At 33.9% G+C, this 23,376-nt stretch overlaps 1 protein-coding gene across 3 annotated transcripts in view; it reads right to left on the bottom strand.

Annotated features, from left to right (window-relative positions):
• LOC129958100 (gamma-aminobutyric acid receptor subunit beta-like) overlaps positions 1 to 23,376 on the bottom strand; it is a 145,694-nt gene that overhangs the window by 21,258 nt on the left and 101,060 nt on the right. For all 3 annotated transcript variants that reach the window (XM_056070291.1, XM_056070289.1, XM_056070290.1), the window contains one exon: positions 4,352 to 4,483. In XM_056070291.1, the coding sequence (XP_055926266.1) occupies positions 4,352 to 4,483 (132 nt within the window). The remainder of the gene's footprint in view (positions 1 to 4,351; positions 4,484 to 23,376) is intronic.

Genomic DNA, 23,376 nt, shown 5'->3' with positions numbered 1-23,376 from the left:
TCTGACTATACTGTAATAAATATTAAAAATATGTAATATATATTAAAAAAAGCAATTGCGAAATTTAAAGTAAATAAAATAAAATAAAGAAACATTTTTATTAGAGTAATATTTTAATAAATAAAGTTATGTATAGATTATCCTTTCAGAAAATAATATATGGTGATTCGAAATGAGCAGTGGACTATACTTTTGCTTAAACTTCTTTATTTACACTATGTACACTCCTTTTGTGGTGAGTAGTTCATATAATACATGGCTGATTGCGGTATTGCATTGCGGTGGGCTTTGTTAAGCCTTACAAACTGAAGTTGTTTACAACTTCAGCGGGGGCTGGGGAGCCGATGCGGGTCAACGTTCTAATGAACCCCTGAAAGACTCGACCGGAAGGGCGGGTAAAGGGGTTGCCGTAATTTTAAGATTGCCAAGTTTGGAGTTAAGCTACATTCGCGTGAACAATATAATACATTTCTTACTAATATTCAAAACATGGAAAATATTAGAAAACTTAGAGTAAAAAATTACTTAATTATATCTAAAATGTTTGAAGTTTATGATACATTTCAAAACATATTTCGGGACAAGGTCTACGTTGAAAGTTTTGCATTTACAATAAGATAATTTCCGTTTTTATTCTTTTAAAGAACTATCTGATTCATTCATCAATTTAGAAATCTCACTCTCACTTAAATATTTTGCTCTTTTCGCCATAGTGACTAAAATAAAACTGACCCAAAATATATAAAAAGTATCTAGCAAACTCCAAATGCAAACGATAAATCTACACCCACATAAGCCAATAAGTAATCTTTTATTCATCTTAATCAAAATATAAACCCAGAGCGCAGGCAGTCCAGGTCCTTTAAATGCCCAACCTCTGTTGAGAGCCGAAAAAGTGTAAATGTTTAAATACTCGAATCAAATAAAAAAAAACCTCGGAAACAAATGAGCATATTGAAAGTCAATGTTCTGTAAAACATTATTCGAAATTATAACGGATTTCAACCGCCATCTAGTGTCATTTAAAAATTTAAATAAAGCGTTCAAAATTGAAATCACGTATACGCGATCATGGGCTCCTGAAGTGGGAAAGGCTGATCACATATACGAGATCGCGGACCCTGAAGGGAGACTCGCGTGATTACGATCCTCAACGGGTCTGAATGACACCTTCTGCCAGACTAAAGACATTGGAATAAGTGTTTCCAAGGCAGATCAAAGAAAATCTTTTGATTTAAAAAGTTTCGCATGAAAACAGGTAAATTAAAATTAGATCATAAGAGATTTGTCGTGTAACAACAACTCTAAATACAATCATATGCTACGTCAAGAATATAAAAAGAATATTGATACCAAATTATTTCCTTCAGGAAAGCAATTTGAATGTCCATTTCAAAAGAGATCAAGTTATTGAATATCGACCATGTCCTTTAAAATTCCATTTAGGAAAAAGAGGTATATTCATTTTTCTCAAGTACGTACACCAAAAGTGGGCTTTCACTGTTTTTTCAGAAAGTTTAGATGTGCATCTAGTTAGAGCAATATGTCTTTAATTAAAACATTCATATTAATACCAGTTGTCTACGGCGGTCATATAAATGACATTAAGATAGTCATGTCAAAGAATTTTGATAAAATACATCTTATCAAAACGAAAGAAAGTACCATTTTAAAATATGACTGTATAATAATGATAGAACAGTCTAGTTGGTTGTCTATACTGGCAAAGTTGTAAAATTAATTAGGACAAAATTGGCGAAATTATATATTATATTACAATTCTATAAAGCAATATAATTTTAGACGTGCAGGGGAGATGACTTTTGAGGGCGTATCTAGGAATAATGAATTTTCATACAAAATAAAAATTGACACAATCTACACATCAGATATTTTATTCAGTGGGTGACGAACTCTGTGTCACCACGTTTCCCCACAAAGAATGTACAATGAAGTAAAGCTTTGGAAATATTCTCGGAAATGGACAGTTATTAGAGAAGGGTATCAATGAAATGATGTGAAATTCATTTAACGCTCATGTGGTCATTGGTGGTATTATATTCATATGAAATAAAAACCGCCGAAATCGGTACAGTGTTCAAGACTGAGGAATTGATTCTTTTGCCAATTATATTCAGATATATAGATGACAGAAAAGCAATTTATCACCGAAGGCTTCATTTTTAGGTAGGCCTGCAAGTTTATATGCAACCCTGTAGGTTTATATTCAGAAGGACAATACAGGAAGATGTATCATGTGAAAACAGAAGGGCAATTCCTTCAGAAAATTGACCAGTGTCATTTTTTTTTTTTTTTCTTCTTCTTCTTTTTAGTAAGGCCAAATAGTTTAACTTTTACGAAATAGATTGGTTTCAAATATACAAACAGAAGTGCATCACAAAACAGTATGTATTTCAAGACAAGAGTTCCACAAAATGAAAGAAGTATCTGACAGCAACTTTTATTTGGAGCTATTTTATGCTTTACCAAATCTTTAAAATTTTCTTGGGCACAGAGAAAAAATTACGTTCCAAATTCGATTTAAAAAAAGGTGTATTTGCTATCGAAAATATATTTTAAAAGATACTTTAATTAATAGAATTTTTTTTTCTTTTTTACAGAATCTCTTTAAAGATTACTGCGAATTGGAGGTGGATTAGTTACTTGATAGTTGCTTGTAACTGCTTGATTGCAACGCCATTTGGGATGCTGCTCATTTTATATAGCGTTTGTAACGTAGAGGAGTAGGAGACGCATGATATCTATCCTTAATGATATCTAGCGTTTATTATTTTTTTGCTGCATGAACATTTATTTTCCTTTTGGATTTAACATTCTTCAAAATTTCAAGTTAGGACAAGATTTAAGTTGACACAGCCTGGGGACATTTTATATTTCCAAATGTCAGAAGAGCAAATATTCATGTTGTGTTCAGATTCAACTCATTTATAACAAATTGGTAAACACTGCATTACTTCGACATGATTGTGGGAAATGCCTATAACTCTTGCGTTTAAAACATCAGAGAGGATTAGGGATATATGTCAGAAGTTATCCTACTTTCATAGTTCAAAAATGCAAATGTTACATTGTGATAAGTCGGCCATCACGTCGAATGACAATATGAAGAACGACACAAACGCTTTAATCACTTAGTTCTTTCAGAATTTTTTCATCCGACACATTTTCGAACAGTCCATGAGATATTCAGTATTTTATGTTACGTTGTTTGTACAGGAAAGGTGTCCAATCTCGACAATTTACTGGTCGCCACAAATTGTAGCGCATTCACTAGTACTTATAAGTAAACAAACTGAAATTTTTCGACTTTTTGCATTTCAGCAATAGACGAAGAAGCTTTTCAATAAGGAGATACGATATAAAAAGTGTTTGGAATACTAATGATCAAATAAAATGTAGAGAACTTTGACGACGAGAGCCAAAGAACAATATGACATTGTAAATAATTCGGCTTGGCGGAATCACCCAACACGGAAGCCAACAACTCAGCCTGAGCACTTAACACGTTGCATGCTGAAATCTGTAATACAAGCAGTCAACCAGAAGATGGTGGCGATCCTTAACGTAAAGCCCAAGAAAGAGGCTTCTTCGCTTGGTTCCTAGAAGATTAACCACAAAGGTAGCTAACTACTAGCCGAATTAATAAAACGGGGATCACTGTGCACTATAAAATTACCAATCCTAATTTGTTAAAGGCAAGTTTTGTACTATCAGCAATGATTTATAAACTCTTCTTAGCAAAGATCACATTTTTGATAACATGAACCGTATAAAGTATTTATCATTTTCAGTTAAATAATCAATGTCCTTTTTTTTCTCTCTATGTTATTTTATACATGGTGATTTAAATAAGGCAGATTCAGCATTCTTTACTTCTTCTTATTCATAAACTCTTTGATCGTGCACTCGAATTAAAGGAAAGAAACATAAAAATTACTGATATTTTCAAAATCAGCAATGTGTTTTTGGATATTAGACTGAACAGTCATAGTATGAATTCAACATACAGTATTTGACATCTATAAAACCATGCATTAACTGAACTGCCGTAATTAATTAAATCTTAAAATTTCTTTAAGTCCAAATTTTAAAAAATGGTAAAATTAAACGAATTTAAAAATTGTACACAAATTAAATAACATACATTCAAACTTCCCATTGAAAATAATAAATATAAAACAAAGATATGAAACTTTCACCTATGTTGAAATAGATATGAGAATCAAATGGTATCTTTTGGGGGATTTAATGTTATACAATTTCAAAGAATGCAGTTTGATTATTCTTATATGTAACTTTGGTACCTAATAATAAAGGCAAATTACTATACCTGAAGCAAGAGTTTCCTGTCGAACTGTAGCAGCATAATCCAATATTGTGAACTGTGATAACTCAGCTTTTTCTACCCCAACAACAGCTTCACTCTTCCAATACATCTGAACATCTTCAACTGTGTAACCATCTAAAATATAAAATATTATTCAATAATAGTTTATGTTGTACACGGAAAAGGAAAAAAAAATGCATAAACACATCTTACAGATACTCATATTGATATAAAAATATAGATAAGACAGAAGATATTGAGAAAAATTTGTATAACTTCTCTACAACGATAAATTAACATACCTTATAATTATTCTATATAGTCTCTGTTGACAATAAAGATTTAATTATATCGATAAAACCAAAGAAATAATAATTTATTATGTTGAACAACAATTTTTTCAAAGAAATGTATGGATACTGCATATATGAGTATATGCAAATATATATATTAAATACATGCATATTAAGAAAAATACATTTAAAATCATGGCAAAATCTTTTGGAAAAAATATTCTGAATTAAAGAGTTTATTAATATGATATTCGCTAGAAAATACAGAACATCCAAAACGAGAATGCTACTTACTAGCATGATATCTATCCAAAAAGAATATAGTCTGAGAAGCCAAAAAAATAATTTCACTAATTAAAAAATATCCGTGGTCGAAGATGATTTATAAATTCATACATTTTACAAATAAAATCTTTTACACATTTGCATCATCACTTAACATTACGTTATAAGAATTTTGATTATTCCTGAAAGATCTGATACTTTTAAGTGAAATCAAACCACGGTTACTTAAATATAACGTTACCGTAAAAATTTCAATTTCAATTAATGTATTTCATAATTAAAATATTGCAAATTCAGGTAAGCAAAAAAAATTTCAAGATTGTCTTCTAAAGTTAATTAACGTTAAAGTTAATAAAGTGTGCTTGAAATGAATTTTTACAAAAATTTGTTCTCTGAGGCTGAATAATTATAATAAAAAATAAAATTTTGATGAAAAACAAAATGGTGAACTGTGGTGCAATGTCTTGCATTTGCTGAAATAAATAGAGAAGAAAAATAGTTATAAGGTAAACCCTTCGTGAAAGATAGGAAGTCAAATGAAGAATTCTCGTAATATTTATATGAATTTATTTATGACAAAAGATAATAATAAAACAATGTCTATAATTCATATAATACAAAAGCAGCGATTATACAAAATGAAACGATATTCAGTTACCATCTTCTTCCCAGTTCACTTGACAAGGGGTGTATAATATCTTGGACATGACCAACCAAATAAAAAAGTTAAGTAACAAAATAATTCTTTCATTTACAGCCTTATATTTTTACAAAAAACCGACTTCTCATCTAGGTTAATATTATTTACAAAAACAAATAGCAGTTCAATCACGAATTAGTTCCACTATCAAAACGGAGAATAATCAACAAAAAACCGTTCAAGCTGTTAGCTTTAAACGGCTATTCTAGGGCCGCTCCAAAAATCCACCAATCTTTATCTGGTGGACTCTAACACACAAGTCCGAACACCAAGGAGTTTCTCAAAAAATCAGGGACATCTTTTCCGCAATCGAAGTCTCTCCGAATTCCAATTCAAAGTCTTTCTCTCCTTCTGTACAAAAAAAAAAAAAAAAAAAAAAAAAACGTATTTTATTTTTATCAGATATCCGCATTCGGTTTCCTCATTGGTGAACTTGAGCTCCCTATTACCCAATAGCTGCTCAGCAATGCTTCCTGAATGGTTTCAACCCGACCGAGGGAGTATCTGTTAATAAATCATCTTGATGTCCGACCGCCTCTTTAGCATATTTCAATTACAATCAATTCGCGGCTAACGCCTGCTGAAGTGCACCTGGGTTTGACACTGAATGACAATGGTTGCTGATGATTGACCGGTTCTTGAGGAGCCATTTCATAAAGGAAAAAAGTTTAGGATCTGGATGTTTTGACGTTCCTCCCCCTTGAAGACACGATCGATCTATTTGAAACGACGGGATACACATTTTCCATACCTGGATAATAACAAACGACCAGACACAATGACTCTCCAAGTGAAAAGGATCCACATCTGGAGGCTCATATACCATGTGTGGGAAAACGGGAGACGTTACATCTTGTCTAGATATCATCAACCATGTGAGGGGAAAAAGGAACCTTGCAAAAAGGAATTTTTCTTGGTGTTAACGAGAAAAAAATCCTCCTTTCCTCAAATAAACTTGTTTATACTACTGAAAGAGGCATAACCACAAAATTTAAAATATTATCTTCCTGATTACTATACATACAAATTACGAAAATAATAATGTAAAAAAACACAATTATAAACTTCTTACTGTATGGCGGCTCTCCTTCTCACCTGCTAAATAATATATAATTTCTTTACACCTTTTTACAGAACATATATACAAAAAATTTAATTACCTAATTTATTTGCACCCTAAGTTCTAATTTCACAGCGGCTAACAGCGTCACAATTTAAATGTTTTTTTCCTCATTATTGCCTCAAGCAAAACAAATGTAATTTATTTCTAAATCCTATTTATTAAACAAAAGGTAAAGAGCAAAAAAGATGCTGTATGTTTGATATCATTAATAAAAATTGCGATTTTTTGCTCCCTGGAGCAAATTACAAAAAAAAAAAAAAACCCATAAATTAAATTAACATTAAATATTAAATGTTTCACAAAAACCAATATTACATGGTTGGTATGATGGTTAATACATAATACGTCACTCAGACGATGCAATACAATCCGTAAAACGCCTGGGCATGCTATCAAATTATCATCGATCTGATCTTAGGGAATATTACACCACTCATCAAGCAATGCTCTCCGAAGTTCCCATAGATATGTAGGAGGTGGTTGACGGGCTGCAACTCGTCGGTCAAGCATGTCCCACACATACTCTACTGGATTCAGGTCCTGTGAGAATGCTGGCTAGTCCATACGGGTGATATCCTTCGATCGAAGGCATTCTTTTACGATGTTTGCACGGTAAGGACGGGAGTTGTCATCCATAAACACGAATTCTGCGCCCATGGCGTCCCGAAACAAACGTGCATACTGTTCCAGAATGACATCCCGATAGATTTGTCCTGTAATGGTTCCAATTTGAACATGCAGGTCAGTTCTGGAACCCAGAATATTTCCTCCTCAAACGAGCAATCCTGCACCACCGTAACGGTGTCTTTCAATGATGTTCTCTTGGTGTTAACGGGTACCTGGCTCTCTCCATATGAAAGCCCGGCGAGAATCAGACTGCAAGCTAAACCTGGACTCATCAGAAAACATCACACAAGCCCATTGTTGCGGTGTCTACAATGCATGCTCTCAACTCCAGGCTAACTGCAGGCGACAGTGAGTTGCAGTAAGTGGAACAGGCCTACGAGCATATAGAAAAATCTGCCCTAAGCGTCTGTACACGGTCTGCCTTGAAACTGTGGCTGAAGAGAGCTGACGAGACAGGTCTGATGCTGGGCTCTGTTTGTTTCTTTTGGCCGTAACTGCCAAATACCAGTCCTCATTCGGCGTTGTAACTGTTGTGCTGTAACGTCTATTCACATTTCCATCATCTTGGAATCTTTGCCAAAGCCTGGACACGACAGTCTGGGCGATTCCAAGTTCCTCGGATACTTCCAGCAGGGTATGCCCACATTTCAGACGGCCGATAATTCTACCACGTAAAAAATCCTCCAAATGCGTCCTTTGTGTCATAACTATGCGGTAATTGCACTGAAAAGCGTATAGAGCGCTTACAAACAACTTTACTTCTTTGCCTGTATTCCTTATTCATCATTCTCTTACACTCTCGTCTTTGTAACGTACTATCGGTGTCATCTAGTGGCTTCCTGCAATTTGCATATGATTTCTGAAGATAGTCATTTTACGGATGACTTATGTATTTTAGAGTTCGATTTCCATGTGACTCTGAATTATCCTTCATTTATGGACATGAGTGTAAATACGGGGCGGCAAAGCTTTCAGTTTTCTAACACCTGCGACATGAGCTTACAAAAGAAATACAGGGCGCTAACCAACCCGAAAGGTATTCTTAATGGAACATAGGTTCCGAAACTTGTAATAAACACAGCATAACGTCGCCACTGTTTACTAGGGGAAATTTGCCACTCACTAAGTCAATTACCATAACGAGCTTTGCTGCGGACACTCTTTCCACACGCTCTTCGATATTCAGTAACAGGAAATACTGCGTTCGCACAAGAGAGTTCAAACGTCTGTTATCTATACAGAGACGAAGGTCTTTCTCCGGAGCTTCCACTAAGATCATCAGTGTGAAGTGTTATTGGATTGACCGATTTCAGTAATTTTTAAATCCAACATTCTTCTAATTTCAGTTTGAAAAATCTCATTCTGGAGCCTAGAGGTGCGGTATCTAACTGGTTCATTGCTAATTAATTCTAGATCGTGCTCTACTAAGAGCGCTTTTCCTGGCTCATTTCAGAAAACTTTTTGACAACGGCACTAATAATTTTCGCAATTCATCAATCTATAATGAATTGAGCCTTTCCTATAAAGCGCTCTCCCTAATTATTCCCTCAAAATCATACACGTCATTTTTAAAGCGGGTATTCTTTTTTCTAAATGTAATGTTCTTAGAATCATTTGGAGATTCATTACAAGATAAAAATTCATGACTGTCATCAAGAATAATTGTGCAATTACCGTCTAATTTTATTAGTTGGCACGGTTCATTTTGTTCTACGAATATCGATACTGTTTCTAATACTTCAGTAATTACAAATTTTGAAGGAGAGTTCTCACTTGAGAGTTTATCTTCTGTAGAAATTAATAATTCTTGAAAAAAGTGGATTTCTGTTTCAGAGGGTTTCTGGATTAAGTTATTAGTAGAAGAATCAAGTTTCATTTCCTTTTTTTTCAGGTGCAATTTTATCGGTCAAAACAGGTTTTTCCGCCTCGTATCAATGGGAACACAAATCTATTTCTTCATCTTCGGATTTATGAATTTCCTTATCTTTAGATTTTTCAGGAGTAATAAGATCAATTACAGGACATTCAACAGATTGAGAACAAACCATTTCCTCAGAAATTTTATCAGTTTTATCAGAAAATCAGAGTTTTCTCTTGCTTGGGTGTCTGGCTAAGCGTAACTACCGCATTCAAATTCGTGATTTGTTTTTGTTTCGATATCAGCTTCGAGTTTCCTTTACCTAACAGATAAACTCCACTGTATAGACTTGAGTCGATGATAGCGGCTTTTGTGACAATGCGTCCAAAATCAGAGCTTTGAAGCTCTACTCTTGCGAGAGGAAAGCAAGTAAAATTGACGCCTAATGATTGCTTTACCCAGACGGTCTCTCCAGTAAAATCTTCGGTGCAAACATGGTTCCTACTGACAAGATCAATCGTTGCATCGGTATCCCTCAGAATCGGCATCTTTATATTATTTACGAGAGCCTTACTCATAAAAGAAGCAAATACTTCCGCCTCTACACGATTTACGAAATATATCGGATCACTTTTCCTCATTTGTGGAAAATTCGGCCTCATATGTTCTGTGGAGTGGCAAATATAACAAGCTGGTATTGTTCTTCGTTCAAAATTCTGCCGTTATTCTGCTGGAAGTTATTCCTGATCGATTCGCATTGGTTTATTTTTGCTGCTAATCCTAACGGGTCCACCAACGTTCCCCATTTGTCCAGAAAATGGCGTTTCACCTCACTCGGTAAGCGACGTTTAATCTGATCAGCGATCATTTGATTTTTTAAATTTTCAAAATCTCAAACTTCCTTTTCATCTAACCAACCTTCTAAATAGTTTCGGATTTCGAAAACTAATTCTTTCCATAATGCGCCGGGATTTTTCTGATGCTGAGTGAATTTTAATCTCAAGATTTCCGGCTTCCTTTTAAACCTATCTAACAAAACTTCCTTTCAGTTGCAATAATCCTGCATTTTTTTTCTTCTGGCTCTTTAATGATAATTTATGCCAAGTCTAATGGCAAAAGTGAAATAAGTTGCCGCACCCATTCAGTTTCCCTCAAGTTCTACCATGCGATCTTGGCATTCAAAGAAAGTCAGATACAATAGACTCCCGATTATCCGCGAGCGGGTTATCCGCGCCAGCCGCACTAAGTTTTTTCTTTTTTTTTTTTGCTTCCAAGCAAAGAGAAAATGTTTCCAAAGCAAGAAGCAAACACAAATGACTGATTTCTTCAAAAAGGTGTAGTTTTACAGCTATGCTTTTGTAATTACATAATACATTACAGTATTAAAACAGTACATATGTATTAATTTTTCTGTCTATCCTTGACGCCTCTCGTAAGTACAAAGCACTTTTCTGTTTTCATTAACAAAATGCATTTTAGGTTAGTTTTGAGTGATAAACTAAAATAGTAAGCGTTAGTTAAGCATTTCCTGCTGTTTATTTTACGTTTTATTGTACATAAAACGATTTTTCAAAGTTGGAATGACTGTTTTCTCTTCTGCTATACCCGTTTTTAGCTTTTTTCGGATTATCCGCGATTTTTGTTATCCGCGGCGGCCGCGCCACCCAATTCCGCGAATAATCGGGAGTGTACTGTATAACGAAATATTGGTGACTTGCTCATCAAATTTTTGCATAAGATTTTTTAGACTGGGTCGGTTTTTGCTATTTTCGTTTCGCTTCGAGGCTACACTGCCAGTTTCCGCGGTACTAGTTATTTTTAATGTCTCTAATTCGTAGGCCCGTTCTTCTCTAATTCTAGCTCTAGCATTTTCTTCAGCTTCAGCGGTTTCGCATTAATGAACGATAACTTTTAACTGATTTTTAAAAAATTCTTCTTCAAAATTTAGGGAACCCTAAATCTTTCTGCATATGTTTATTACTTTATCAGCAGGGGTAATTCCGATCCCTAATTCCTGAGCTAACGTTGTCAAATCGACCTTCCTAAATTTCGCCAAGTAAGCCATTTTCTCTTTTTTTTTAAAATGAAATAGGAAATTTAACAATTGTCTATGAAACTAAATCTATACTCATAATTTCAAAACAAAACAAGCAACTAAAATAACATTAAATAAGAATTTTTTACATATATTGCATACTTAAATTTACTTTCTTATTCAACTAGACAAAAATACACAGCACAATTCAAACAAAAAAATAAATCCGTATCAATTTTCACCTAATTTGCATGAAAATATGCTAATATTAATTTCAATTCAGTTAAACACAATAAAAAAAAATTCTCAATAAAGTTTTGCTTAAACTCGATGCTACTATCACCGAAACAAAAATACTCTTAGCCTCGTGAACTTTCACTTAAGTAACTAGTATTTGAATCCACAGTGCAATCATACAATTTTGCAAAGCTCAGTAATTATCAACAAATACACAATTAATCAACAAATCCAAATTTAGATCTTAAAGTTAATTACACCTGAGTGAATAAGATTTTCCTAAATTTTTAGAAATAATTTTTCACTATTTTCCCTAAAACCTGATAACTGCCTATGAAAGTAGAAAATAAACAAGCTTACTGTCTTGTAGACTGCTCGGCGTTCTACTGGCTTCCTTGGGGTTGGTTTCTTTGAAAAGAGGTGGATGCTCTAGGCTGGTCGCTTCCTCAGGTTCCTTCCAAAGTGGGCTAGGCACTTCAGAGGTTTCTTGGACTAGAAATCTTCCAGGTCGGGAACGCAAGTTCAGTTATCTATTGGCAGATATTGCGCAAATTTCTATCCTTTACCTCTGCCACCAATTAATATATCTTGAACAAGACCGACCAAATAAGAGAGTAGCTTAACAAAATAATTCTTTTATTTACAGCCTTATATATTTATAAAAACAACTTCTTCTCATTTAGGTTAATATTATTTACAAACACAAATAACAGTTCAAACACAACATAGATCTTCGATCAAATCGGAGAATAAGTCATCAAAAAACCACTAAGGTTGTTAGCTTTAAACGGCTACTCCAGGGCCGGTCCAGAAATCCACCGATCTTTATCGGGTAGACCCTAACACACAAGCCCGAATCACACAGAGCTTCTCAAAAAATCACGAATATCTTTTCCGCAACCGAAGTCGTTCCGAATTCTAATTCAAAGTCTTTATCACCTTCTGTGCAAAAACTCATCTTATTTTCATCAGATATCCGCCTCCGGTTTCGTTATTGGTGAACTTGAGTTCACTATTATCCAATAGCAGCGCAACTTGCTTCCTCAACGGTTTCAAACCTACCGAGGGAGTGCCTGTTAATGAACCATATCTTGGTGTCCGATAGTATCTTTAACATATTTCAATTACAATCAATTCGCAGCTAACACCGGCTTGAAGTGCACCTGGGTTTGACACTTAATGACAATAGTTGCTGGTGACTGATCGATTACTGATTACCTGAGGAGTTTCTTTATAAAGGAATAAAAGTTTAGCATCTGGATGTTTTGACGTTCCTCTCCCTTGAAGACATGATGGATCTATTCGAAACGACAGAATACACATAGTTTCCCACACCTGGATAATAACAAATGACCAGACATAATGACTCTCCTCATGAAAAGGATTCACATCTGGAGGTTCGTATGCATTTAATCACGTGTGGGACAACGGGAGACGTTACATTTTATCTGGATGCCATTAACTATGTGAAGGAAGAGGGGTTATGGTTATGGTCTGCTGGATGAATGCGCACGATAAACCATACAGTATTATGACGATTCTTTCAGCATTTTCCATACTTTTATTTATCTTCCAAATGTATAGCTCGTTGAGTGAATGGAGTATAAAAATATTTTCAAAATCTGTAGAGGATTTTTTTTTTTTTTTCTATCCAACTTATTATTCTGGTTGTCATCATTTCAATAGACAGAATTACCATACAACGGCTAAAACTGGCTTCAAATCATGCCAATCAAGCCATTTTAAATTTAACTTAGGGCCAAACAAAACACAGAAATAGAATTTGAGTTCCGAGCTATAAATCTTTAAAATCAATTGCACAAACATGTGTTCTTTATCTAAGAATTTTTTTTAAAAAAATAACATTTCAACATTTTTCTTACATACATTCATCACAAGGGTTTTAAATATAAGAATATAACATATGCGCTATATTTAAACGTGAAAATAAATAATATTTAAAAGAAAGAGAGTACTTTAACTGCCAGCTATTCGATGGTAAACTTCGCATTAAAAAATAGGATTTTAAAATTATAATAAAGAAATATATAACAAAACAGACATAACCTTAAGATAAACTTGCTATGTTTTATGGGAAAATATAATAAATCAGCTCATGGTGATAGTACGTCCTAATGATATAAGTACAGCTGAATTCGGCTTTTGGGGAATATTTTATCAATCTTTTTTACTATATGATGCAAATCTAATTTTCATGATATGCTACTATACACTTCCAAATTCTTGAGACTTATTTTGAACCATGGTATTGCACATATAATTTTTAGCTATTAGAAATGTACTGAAACATTCTCATGCATATGATGACAGTGGTAGAGTGCATGCAAGTTTCATCAATCTATTCATTTCGTAAAGCCCATCAGCAACTCGAAAAATGTACTTTTGCATTTCTAATAATGCTTTCGGCTTAGATGCACCTTGCTTCTTTGCAAAAGTATCATTTTCTACGGATCGATTTTAAAATTTGTTACACTACAACTAATCAAAAGCAACCATATCTTTTGTCTTCAAAATTGTTGGTGGTTTTGGTACCAAGGCATTTATGCCTAACAGCAGTAACTCGGCAACTGAAGTTCTTGCGACAAGAAAGCAAACATTTTAGCATAATTACTTTTAGCTTACTCACCCTTGTTATTGTTATTCTATTAATTATTTTTATTTATTAGTAACGTCTACGTATCGTGAAGAAAATAAATATATGTTACATTAATGTCTCTCAACAATATGGTGCCAAAAACTCTATGTGAATTAGTACCTTGAATTTATACTCCCTGCTGTACAAAACATCGACTAGTTTATTTTCATACTGAAATTTTGTGTTTATTCTTCGGATTACAGCAATGGCAACGTCTGATGAAGCTATAGACAAAATGGCGCAACTCAAGCTGAAACAAACAAACAAACAAAAACTATTCGAGGTAATATTACTCGTTTTTCTGCTGCAATAAATAACTTAAAAGATAATTTTTCAATGGAAGATGTTGAATATATTTGCAATCGTTTAACAATTGCTTTAAATTAAACGAAAATAACATATAACTAAATTAATAATTTAATTTCTGACGAAGAATATGAAGATGATATTTTACAGTGTGAAAGCTATCGATAAAGCTATACTATGCTGAATTCGCAATTTTTAAATCTCAAAAAAATAATTTAAAATAAATTAGCGCCAACTACGAATAACGATACGGCTCAAACTATTGATAATAATAATTTGGCGATGAATTTAAACTCTTCTATTAAAACGTCTATTACTCAATCTTACACAGTTAAATTGCCTACAATTAATCGAGAACCATTTAAAGAAGATGTAGAATAGTGGCAAGGTTTTAGGGAACAGTTTCAATCTTCCGTAGATGCTAATTCAAATCTTTCCATTATTGATAATCATGTTTTTTATGAGGTTATTTGCAAGATGAACCGAAACGACTGGTCGATGGAATAAGTATTATTACCGATATATATGAAGCTATTAAAAGCTCCTTATGGACAAACATGGTGACAAAAATAGAATTATCAAAGCTCATTTGGACTTTTTAGAAAATTTAACGCCAATACGCAGTCTATCACCAACATCAATAAATGAAGTTTTTATTGATTGTAATAGGAGATTACAAGCTCTACGTGCTTTGGGGGAGGATATTAATGCTTATGGTAGAATTTTAACTCCTAAAATCTTACGGACATTTCTTGTTGACATTTGACGTTGGATTATTTTTGCGAAATGTCAGAAAATTTCGGAAGGTTACATAACAAAATTAAAACATTTTCTCTTGGAAGCAATAGAAGATGTACAAACAACTCTGAAAATTAGAGGTGAGCAATCCGTTCACTATGATTTTAAACCTTCCACAGTAATTTCCATTGTTAATTTCAAGAACACTGCGCCAGTTAAAAAACGTTCACCATTTTGTCCTTTCTGTGATACTAATGGACACTGATCGCACGACTGTGACATTCTAAATGTTATATACACTTGGAAGCAAAAGCTGAAAGCTAGTAATCGCTGTTTTTTATGCAAATAAAAAAACATCGTACTTTACGTGGCCATAACTGTTCTCGGAAAGAGAAAGCCCGTTGCTATAAATGCAAAAACATCATGTTTCCATCTATAAAATTATTGCGGAGAATCTAAATTTAACAGTTACTTCTACTAATAACTTTGATATTATAACTCCCAAATTTACTCTTCTGAAAACTGCTCAAGTATATGTAATTGGTCCAACCAGTAAAACAAAATTAACACGGTGTCTTAGACGGTGAGAATCAGTCTAGCTTCATTCATCCTCGTTTAATCGACTTCCTGCAACTGGAAATCATTAGCTGAATCTTCAGGCTGTCCATTCCAACAAACACTGAGACAAGACGAAGAATCAAATTTATCCTGTCCAGCATTTGGAACAACTCAACAATAAATATTCAAGTATTTGAAAGTTCAAATACTTATGCTTTTCATCCATATACTCCTAACCTGTCTCTTCTTTTACTCAAAGTCAAAAGTAGCAACTTACTGATCCATCAGACAGTTTAAATGACTTACCTATAGAAATTCTAATAAGTGCTGATTTTTATTGGACTTAAGTGTATACTCAATCTCCTATTAGACTTTCTGCAACTCATGTGTTAATACCTACGGTGATTGGATGAATTCTTTCCGGCAACCGTTCACTCACTACCATAGCATATTCTTCTGTTTTCTTCAGTTCACAGCATTAGTACAGAAACTTTGGTACACGGTCTGGATGATCACGTGAGACAGTTTTGGGACTTAGAAACGATTGATATTAAAAATACGCAAGATACTACTCGCAACTCTGAAATTTTAAATAGTTTTCACAATTCATTTTGCAAAGTTGATGACCGTCGTGTTGTAAAATTTCCATGGAAACCAGGTGATTTTTTCATCTAAAGTTACAAAATAGCACTCAAATGATTTCAAACACTCTGTAACAAACTCTTCATTCGTTCAGGTTAAAGAGATATTTGTACAGAGCAGACGCAAAAATTAAAAAATTATATCAATAACCAACGTGTTGAACTTGCTGATAACAGTCCTTGCAATGAATCTAAACTCATTTGTCTGCCTCGTCATATTGTTAAAAAGCAAAGGAACAACGAAAATAAATTCCTGTGTTTGACGCTTCTTCTCATACATCAGGACATCCTTCCTTAAATGATGCTCTTCAACAGGGACCTAATTAGCTTCCAGAAATATTTGCAACATTGTTACGATTCCGACTTCATATATCGCAATCACGAGCGACGGACATCAAGCACTCTTGCAACTTATTTTGGCTGAAGAGGATAGAAATTGTATTAGGTTCCTGTGGCTTAAGACAGAAAAGGATATAAACGGAAAAACACACCTGCTGAATGAAATGCTTATTTATCCTTTTTTCCCGTCTACTTTTTGGAATGACTTCTAGTCCCTTTCTGCTTTCCGCTCCTATTCGTGAATTAGCTTGTAGGCACTCTGATACCTACTCTACTGCAGCTAAGCACCTGGAGAATAATATTTTAATGGACGACTTTGTTATTGGAGTAGATACTGATGAGAAAGCTACAATTCTTTACCAAGAAATGCAAGACTTAATGGCACACATAAGTTTACCTTTGACTAAATGGAGTACAAACTCTAAGAACTTACAGGCTGTTGGGAACAAAAGGATATCACCTTTAAAAGCAATGCGCAAATATTAGGTATTAGCTGGAATACTAAGGAATACGTGTTTCAGACAAACGTAAACGAAAGTGTGTTGCTGTTGTTGTTTGTCAGACGATATTTGGATTCAAACCCTGTAATTGTCAAGATCAATCGTCTGTAAGGTCCGCAGAGTAAAATGTTCTAATAATAGCAATGAAAAATGCATATGACTGGTTCTTATAAAATGTTGCAGGTCGAGAAGACTTCTTAAAAAGAGACTTTTATTTCTTGAGACAAACAAACAAACATTTAATACATTATAAAATATCACACCAACACAGACTACGAACACAAGTGAAAATAAAATCTGAATCTACGTCTAAGCATGATCTATGCATCTAAGTATCTACCGTACGAGTGCTTCCGCTCTTATATATATAGTGAAAAACATTTGCATAACATTTGCATAACATTTGCATAAATAATTGGAAGCATCATTTCACTTCATTTGATAACTCGTTGCGAACGAGGTTCGAATCATCAACAGTTTGTGTACACGCATTCGGATGGAAAGAAAATATGAAACGAGCATCCTATTTTTGCTAACATTGTTTCTTATGGCACTTGCCATGGATAAGCCCGTTGTTACGAAGACAGCGATTTAAGCCGGTGGGGGAGCGTCTCTTGTTTTTTAAGTAGTGCCAACTAGGGCCAAGAATACGACTTAGCTACTCACGCATCACATTCGCTTGCACAACCCCTTTTTACAGAGGGGGGGGGCACATTCACATTCTTACAGATAAAACAACGGAAGAACAACCATGTCCAAACCGGGATTTGAACCCAGGACGCCCAGATCACGAGGAAGACGCACTACCCCTATGCCAGGACGCCGGCAACGAAAGTGTTTATCAGTTTGCTGTTCCTGCAACAAAACGTTTACTTCTTAAAACTGTATCAAAGTTGTTTGATCCTTTAGGCCTCTATGCACCAGCATTAGTGGTTGGAAAAATTCTCTTTCAAACCACTTGGCTCAATGAAGTTCAGTCGCACGAAATTCTTCCACCGGTCATTGCCGCAAATTTTAACAAATGGGTATCTGGAATATCATCGCTAATCAAGATACATATCCCTCGCTGGATTGGAATTTCTACTACTTCTCACATGAGTCTTCATATCTTTTGTGATGTTTCTGAAACGGCGTATGATGCCAAATTAAACATTTGTTTCACTGAGCTTAACGAAACTAAGGTCCCTACTTGTTTGCAGTTGTAACAGACTTTCTCCACTTAAAAGGGGTAACACTTCCACGGCTGGAATTCTTGGCAGCCTTATTAGGAGCTCGTTTACTTCACTATTTTTTGAAAAGAAACTGGTTTAGATAATCAAACATCTATACTTTTGAGTGATTCAATTGTCGTATTAAGTTGGATGAGAATCGATCGAAATCGATGGAAAACATTCGTATGCAACCGAGTCACTGAAATCCTTCAATACACTTGTCCAACGCAGCAGCGGCACTGACAGGTACAGAGAACCCAGTAGATCATCTTTCTAGTGGAGTGTTCCCAGCAGAATTACCATACCTAGAAATTTGGTGGAATGGCTCAAGCTGGTTAGCGCAAATTTCAGAAGTCTGGCCAGTACAAAACATTTCGACAAGCGTCGAAAAATTATTAATGGATATAGAAGCTCATCAAGTAAAAACCCAAACATGATGTACATCAACTATCCAAACTTTAATCGATATTCCCGCTTCAGTTCACACGCAAAACTCTTGAGAATAGCGGATTTATCGCTTTTTGCACAACTGTAAATCTCAACAACATTTTTCTTCAGAATTAATAATTGATTAGATGAATAAGGCAAGAAACTACTGGCTTTCAGTGGTACAAAAGCAGTGCTTTTTTATAGAAATCAACGCACTAGAGAATAATCGTTCCTTACCTAAATCCTCAAAAAATTTCTCGTTTTCACCATTTCAAAAAGATAATATTTTACGACTTGGTGGTAGGCTACATTTCGCATGGACATCACTAGAGAGACGCCATTCAATATTACTTGAAGAATCTCATTAGTTTGTGCATTTCTTGATTAGACACACGCATATTCAACTGCATCACTTGGGTATTAGTGTAGTTCTTTAAGAATTACGCTCCGAATTTTGGACACTCCGAGGTAGTCAAACCGTCAAGCAAGTGATTAAAACTTGTTTACCGGCAAACTGCAACATGCTTTAAGTTCTAATGAAATAGAAGCACCCCTTCCAGCTGACAGACTTACTCCTTGTATACCTTTCGATACCACTGGGGCAGATTTTGTATGCCCAGTTTGTATTAGGACCTTTAAACCTTCAAATACAGCTTACATCACGTTATTTACATGTTCCACTACTGGAGATTTGCATATGAAATTTGTTTATGACCTTTCTGAAGAAAAATTTCTTATGGCCTAACAAAGATTTATCAGTAGAAGAGATTTTCATATACCATATACACTGACAATGCCACCACCTTCCATACCGCAAAAGGAACTCATCTTCCTATTGATTGACTTCAGCGAAAATGCAACAATTCTATGCTCACGATAGTATAAAGTGTAAGTTTATTGCACCACGAACAGTTTGGTGGAGAGAATGGTGGGAACGACTAATAGGTCTAACCAAACGATACCTTCGAAAATACTTGGCTGCGCATTACTAGATGAGGAAGCCTTAACTACAGTATTAGTTGGAATAGAAGCCTCACTCAATAGTAAACCTTTGATTTACGAACATGGTGAGAATGCTATAGAGGAAGCTTTGACCCCAGCTCATTTCTTAACTGGTCGAAAGTTGTCCACTCTCCCATCCAGATTGAGCCCAAAAATAACAAGCTCACAAATATTTACAAGCAATACCAAGATTTATTGGATACATTTTGGAAAAGATGGTTCAAGGAATATCTGTAGAAATTACATTCATATCATCAAGTACAAAATGTCAAGCAATCTCCAAGAATGCTAGAAGACTTAGTATATACTACTACAAGATAATATACGACCACGACATATGGGGAAAAAAGTTCTCATGGTGAAATTAATCGATGGTCATGATGGAAAAATTCGTACCTTCATCCTTCGTGTAGAAGGAAAAGAAAATACCCGTCCAATTCAACTAGTCATACCATTGGAGGTTGACCATGGTGGGGAGATGTTGCGGCAAGCAAGCAAACATTTTAGCATGATTACTTTTACCTTGAGTGGCAGTACTCTAGTTATTGTTATTATTCTATTAATTGATTTTTTGCATGTAACGTCTACGTATCGTGAAGAAAATAAATATATGTTATACTAACGTCTCTCAACAGATGTGTTCAAAGTAAATATTGTAATGTTTCTGTAGTGAAAAAAAAAAAAAAAAGTTGCAAACCAGGAAAAAATTGCAAAAATTTCATTTAAAAAAAATTTCTCCCGCAACGGTTTTTTTTTTTTTTTTTTTTTTTTTCCGACAAAGGGGTAACTTCCCTAGACTCTATTGCCATAACTCCTGCTTCTTCCACCAATCCCATAATATTACTTTTCATATGAACTTCTGCAACACTATTTTATTTAGTACTTTTTTACACATTTCCCTGCATTTAATTAAATCTTACTACACTATTATGCGTCAAATAAAATGTATGCAAGATTATAATAATTAATAAAGAAAAGAAAACGAATACAAATGTATACTAAAATGGTAGAGCTACTACTGTTTTTGAAAACAACCAAATAAATTAATCTTTATTTAAGGTTAGTGAGAGCAATTTAGAATTGATTTTATAGATGTCATCATTTTGTTTTCAGTTGAAAGGTTTACATTTTTTGTGGATGCATAATCACGTCCTACAGGGTTCACCCTGAAAAATCCCTTTTCTTTAAAGAAATTAGTTTATTAACTATCTAGCATTACTTACAAAAGTATCTTGAATAACTTCGGCGACTAAGGGGCGATTGAGAACACGTGATTCAACTTTTGATATCAGTAACACATTTATCTGAAGAGAATATGTTTAAAATGTTGGGAAATACTGTATATTGGCCTCAGGTTAATTTTAATGCCTATTCCCAAATACCTAGAACAACTGTTTAATTTAATTTTTACAGAAAAAATGTATTCTACTTAGCGGAATATTGAATATGAACTATTATAATTATTTAATACTTATGATGTAAGCCTAAAGCATAAATTGATTGAAACATAACTTGACTTGATGCGTCATCACAACATGATTGTTTGAAGGCGAATTTGCTGACAGATCTTGCTTATACTAGAACTACCAAAGATCGACATAGACATAAATTCTACCCAAGATTGACTGGTCTGATAGTTCTAGTGTTAAGTAAACATTAAAATCTTATCAAGCCAAATATTTTTTTCTGTCTTTCACAACTTCATTATAAATTATTTATTTAATATATAAAAATGAATGTTTGATTTTTCGTATTTTATGCGCTGCGTACCGTTCATCCGACTGCGATAAAACTTTGACAACATTGCTTGCACCTGCGCGAAGGTATAGGCATAGTACAATTATTAGGATTTTTTTTTCTTTGAACACAATAAAATTTACAAACAAATCATTTGATACGTTTCTATTATTCAACATTATTTTAAAATTGTCACTTGACAAAAGACAAACAGAAAACGGCAAACGGCACATGTCATTCGGAGTGAATCGCACATATATCAAACAAAATAAAATTATTACCATCGATGCCAATCAGCGTGAGTGAAAAGAAATCGAAAATATTTAGTGGAAGCGGCAATTTTTTTTTTATTTTCGTTAATGACACAAGTCGTCAATAAGTCGTTAATATTTCGTCATCAACACAAGATATTGTCATTCAACGTGCACAATATTTTGGTTGCGGGAAACCGCGCATATTATTCAGAGTTTATCTCACACAAAAATAGAATTATTATTATCGATTCTAATCAAGTTAATACATAATGGGAATTTTTCAGTGCATACAGTAATTTTTCTATTTATTCAGTGAATCGACAAAACGGTATTTCGATTAGGGTTTGTCGGTTTTTCAAATCCGGTTTTAAAAAACTGGTTTTTTAAAGTAAATTTGTCACATTCGAAAACCGGTTTTCTGGGACGCTTGGATATTTGTCTTCAATATATATATATTGAATTTTATGGGTTGGGTGCGATTCGTGTAGCAGCTGAAGGCTTAGAGCAACGAGATGTCAATTTATTAACAAGTGAAGGTATATTTGAATTTCTGTTAAATTAACTAAATAATTTAAACACTGAAAAAGGTTTGAAATTATTATATGCTTTAGAAGAACGAATTCAAGAAAGAAGGTAAGTAGAATTAGCAACTCGTTTGCTGTATTTGCAAAATCTATAAAACATTTCTAGTTCAACGAAGAAATCTAGTGTACTTTCTTTAACTTCAAAAACCGAAATTATTAAATTATCTGGTAAAATATTGTGTAGAATATTTCCTAATTCTTATGTGGAAACCGATTCTTTTGAAGAGAAAATCGAAGAAACTACTCATCAAAGTAATGCTTTTGTTTTAAAAGCAGCTATGGAAAAATCAATTCATAAGTTTCTTGAAGACCCTGCAGAAAAACTTACAAATCCAAAAACACTGAAAGCTGATTTTTCATTATTTAAGGCAACGAATAAAAGAACAAAAACTTAGATTTGTTATTTGATGCCATGAAAACTATAAAGCCAATCTCAGTAGCTAGTGAACGAGTATTTTCGATTTCAGGCAATATTGTGTCCAAAATAAGAACAAGATTTAGCCACCGTTCAGTGGATATTTTATGTCTTTTTTAAAATCCAATTTTCTTAGAAGAAATTAAAATTAGTGAAAATAATATAAATATTATTTGAAATTTTTGTTTGAGTTTTTGTTATTTTGTGTATATGTAATCCTTAATTTCGTTATGTATATGTAATCCTTAATTTCGTTATGTATATGTAATCCTTAATTATTTATTTTAATATTTTGACGTTGTTTTGACGTTTTTTGTTATTGTATATAAATGAAATAAAATATTTTTCCCTATTCTATTTTTTACAAAAAATCGGAAACCGGCTAAAACCGGTTTTTTTAAAAGTCGGTTTTTGTATAAACCCTAATTTCGATTATACTAGCGTATATCATGTTAATTGCTTCTTCAAAAATTATGTCTCTCAGACGTTCGTCACTTAAT

This window comes from Argiope bruennichi, chromosome X1, assembly GCF_947563725.1.
Source record: "Argiope bruennichi chromosome X1, qqArgBrue1.1, whole genome shotgun sequence".
In the NCBI taxonomy this organism is placed as follows: domain Eukaryota; kingdom Metazoa; phylum Arthropoda; class Arachnida; order Araneae; family Araneidae; genus Argiope; species Argiope bruennichi.
Note: the sequence above shows the minus strand (reverse complement) of the source record. Positions and strands in the feature narration are given on the sequence as shown.